At 36.9% G+C, this 1,670-nt stretch overlaps 1 protein-coding gene across 1 annotated transcript; it reads right to left on the minus strand.

Moving 5' to 3' along the window:
* Window positions 1-283: 283 nt before the first annotated feature.
* LOC110035216 (DNA polymerase zeta catalytic subunit-like) lies at window positions 284-1,614 on the minus strand (the record flags this gene model as incomplete). The annotated part of the gene is given in 2 exon segments (XM_020739449.1): window positions 284-955; window positions 1,311-1,614. Coding segments are annotated over 2 exon segments (976 nt in total), but the record flags the coding sequence as incomplete, so codon positions are not given.
* Window positions 1,615-1,670: the final 56 nt, after the last annotated feature.

Here is a 1,670-nt window from a genome sequence, read left to right on the forward strand (position 1 = left end):
TTGTAATCGTCTTTTTAAATTATTAATAAAATTTGTGTCTTACGTTGTGGTTTGGGTTAACTCCAGTGCCACCCCATTACTATTTTGACACTTTGTTTTTCATCCAACCTGTATATTGATGCTCTAAAAGGTTCTTTCCCATTTGATTTTCGCTTTAAACCATAAAAAATTACCATAAACTCACAAAATAATGATGAAAGAAAAGATTGACGAAATTCAAACATATAAGCCAAATGCAGCAAAATGAAGAACAGGAGCACATCGTGCAAAAAGAGGGACTCACTTCGGTGAGGTGTTGCATCTCTCTTTCTTTCTTTGATGTTCTTCCAACCACAGTAGCATCCACCAGTGCTTCTTTCCGTGAGCAGTTAACACAGAAATGCTCTGATGATTGAATCAATTCACCACACAAAATGCAGTGCTTTGAAGAATAATAAGTATCTATCCGAATCCTTTTGCCATTTGGTTTCTTCGAAACCATCGAATTATCACTACCACCATCACGGAACAACCGCGCATTCGACATTGGTGCGTGTCGTTTAGAAAACATAGGTCTTATCGGACGAGAAACAGCAGAAAACCACTGGTTAATGTCAGCGCCGAGAAGACTGAAAACCCGTTGAAGCGCTGGAATCATCTGCTTGTTAATATAATACAGATCGTTTAGTCTGTACGAAGAATTCAAATCTAGAAGATCAAAAGGATTGACCACCATGTCCATGAGGCGAGATCCAGGTTCGCCGTGAATAACTACATAAGGAATTCGTTCTCCGTAGTGTGGTTCTGCTCTGGGATCCATTTCCATAGCTTTCTTTGCAACTATGGCTGCTGGTGGAAGGGAAGAAGATCTGCTGCTGTATGTGCCTAACCTAACCTCCTTAGCAAAAACAAAATCTTTAATGGAGACTTTGCCGGATAGTATTCTCGCCCACTGGCGCTTCAGATATGATTCAACCTGCGTACAAAGGCAGGCCAAAGTCATATTATATTCAGGCTTATAAGTACTACGGAATATTTGCATACATAACACTTAATTCCTATATGTTTACATTAGTAAAACCTCAAATTTTATTCTTTACATACACTACCTATGAATGAAAAACTGTATCTCACTTTTCAAGAGTTAAAAATGGTAGTTTTTTTATGTGATACGAAAGATTTGGGTTGTAAAAATGTAAAAAAATAATGTTTAGATGCTAGATATGTAAATGCATAGGAATTGAGTGGTTGTGTGTAAATGACCCAAATATCAAATTTTGTAATGAAATTATTAAATGGAGAATAAATAGAATTGAAGTAGAATAACTTGCCTCTGATAAATCATTGGTTTCAAAAATTAATCTTATTGAACGTTCTAAGGTCTTGGCAACAGCTGGGCAGGTATCTCTTCTCACAGTCTCAATGCCTTTAGCGTCAAATGTGGGCTTCTCCTGCTCAGGACTCTCATAGCTATACCCAACATAACGTTTCTTTGTGAGAAGGAAACAAGGACAATAGACTTTTTCCATTTTCAGTGTAACCGGCTCTGGATTCATTGCAGTAATGGCGGATGCAATTTCATTTCCAATTATAAAAGCATCTTCTTTTGAGCGGCCTTTAAGGAGAACAAACATGCTGTTCGAAGAAAAATGTGGAGATAAAAATCAAGTTTTCACAAAAAAAAAAAAAAA

Source organism: Phalaenopsis equestris, unplaced genomic scaffold (assembly GCF_001263595.1).
Source record: "Phalaenopsis equestris unplaced genomic scaffold, ASM126359v1 Scaffold196811, whole genome shotgun sequence".
Lineage (NCBI taxonomy): Eukaryota > Viridiplantae > Streptophyta > Magnoliopsida > Asparagales > Orchidaceae > Phalaenopsis > Phalaenopsis equestris.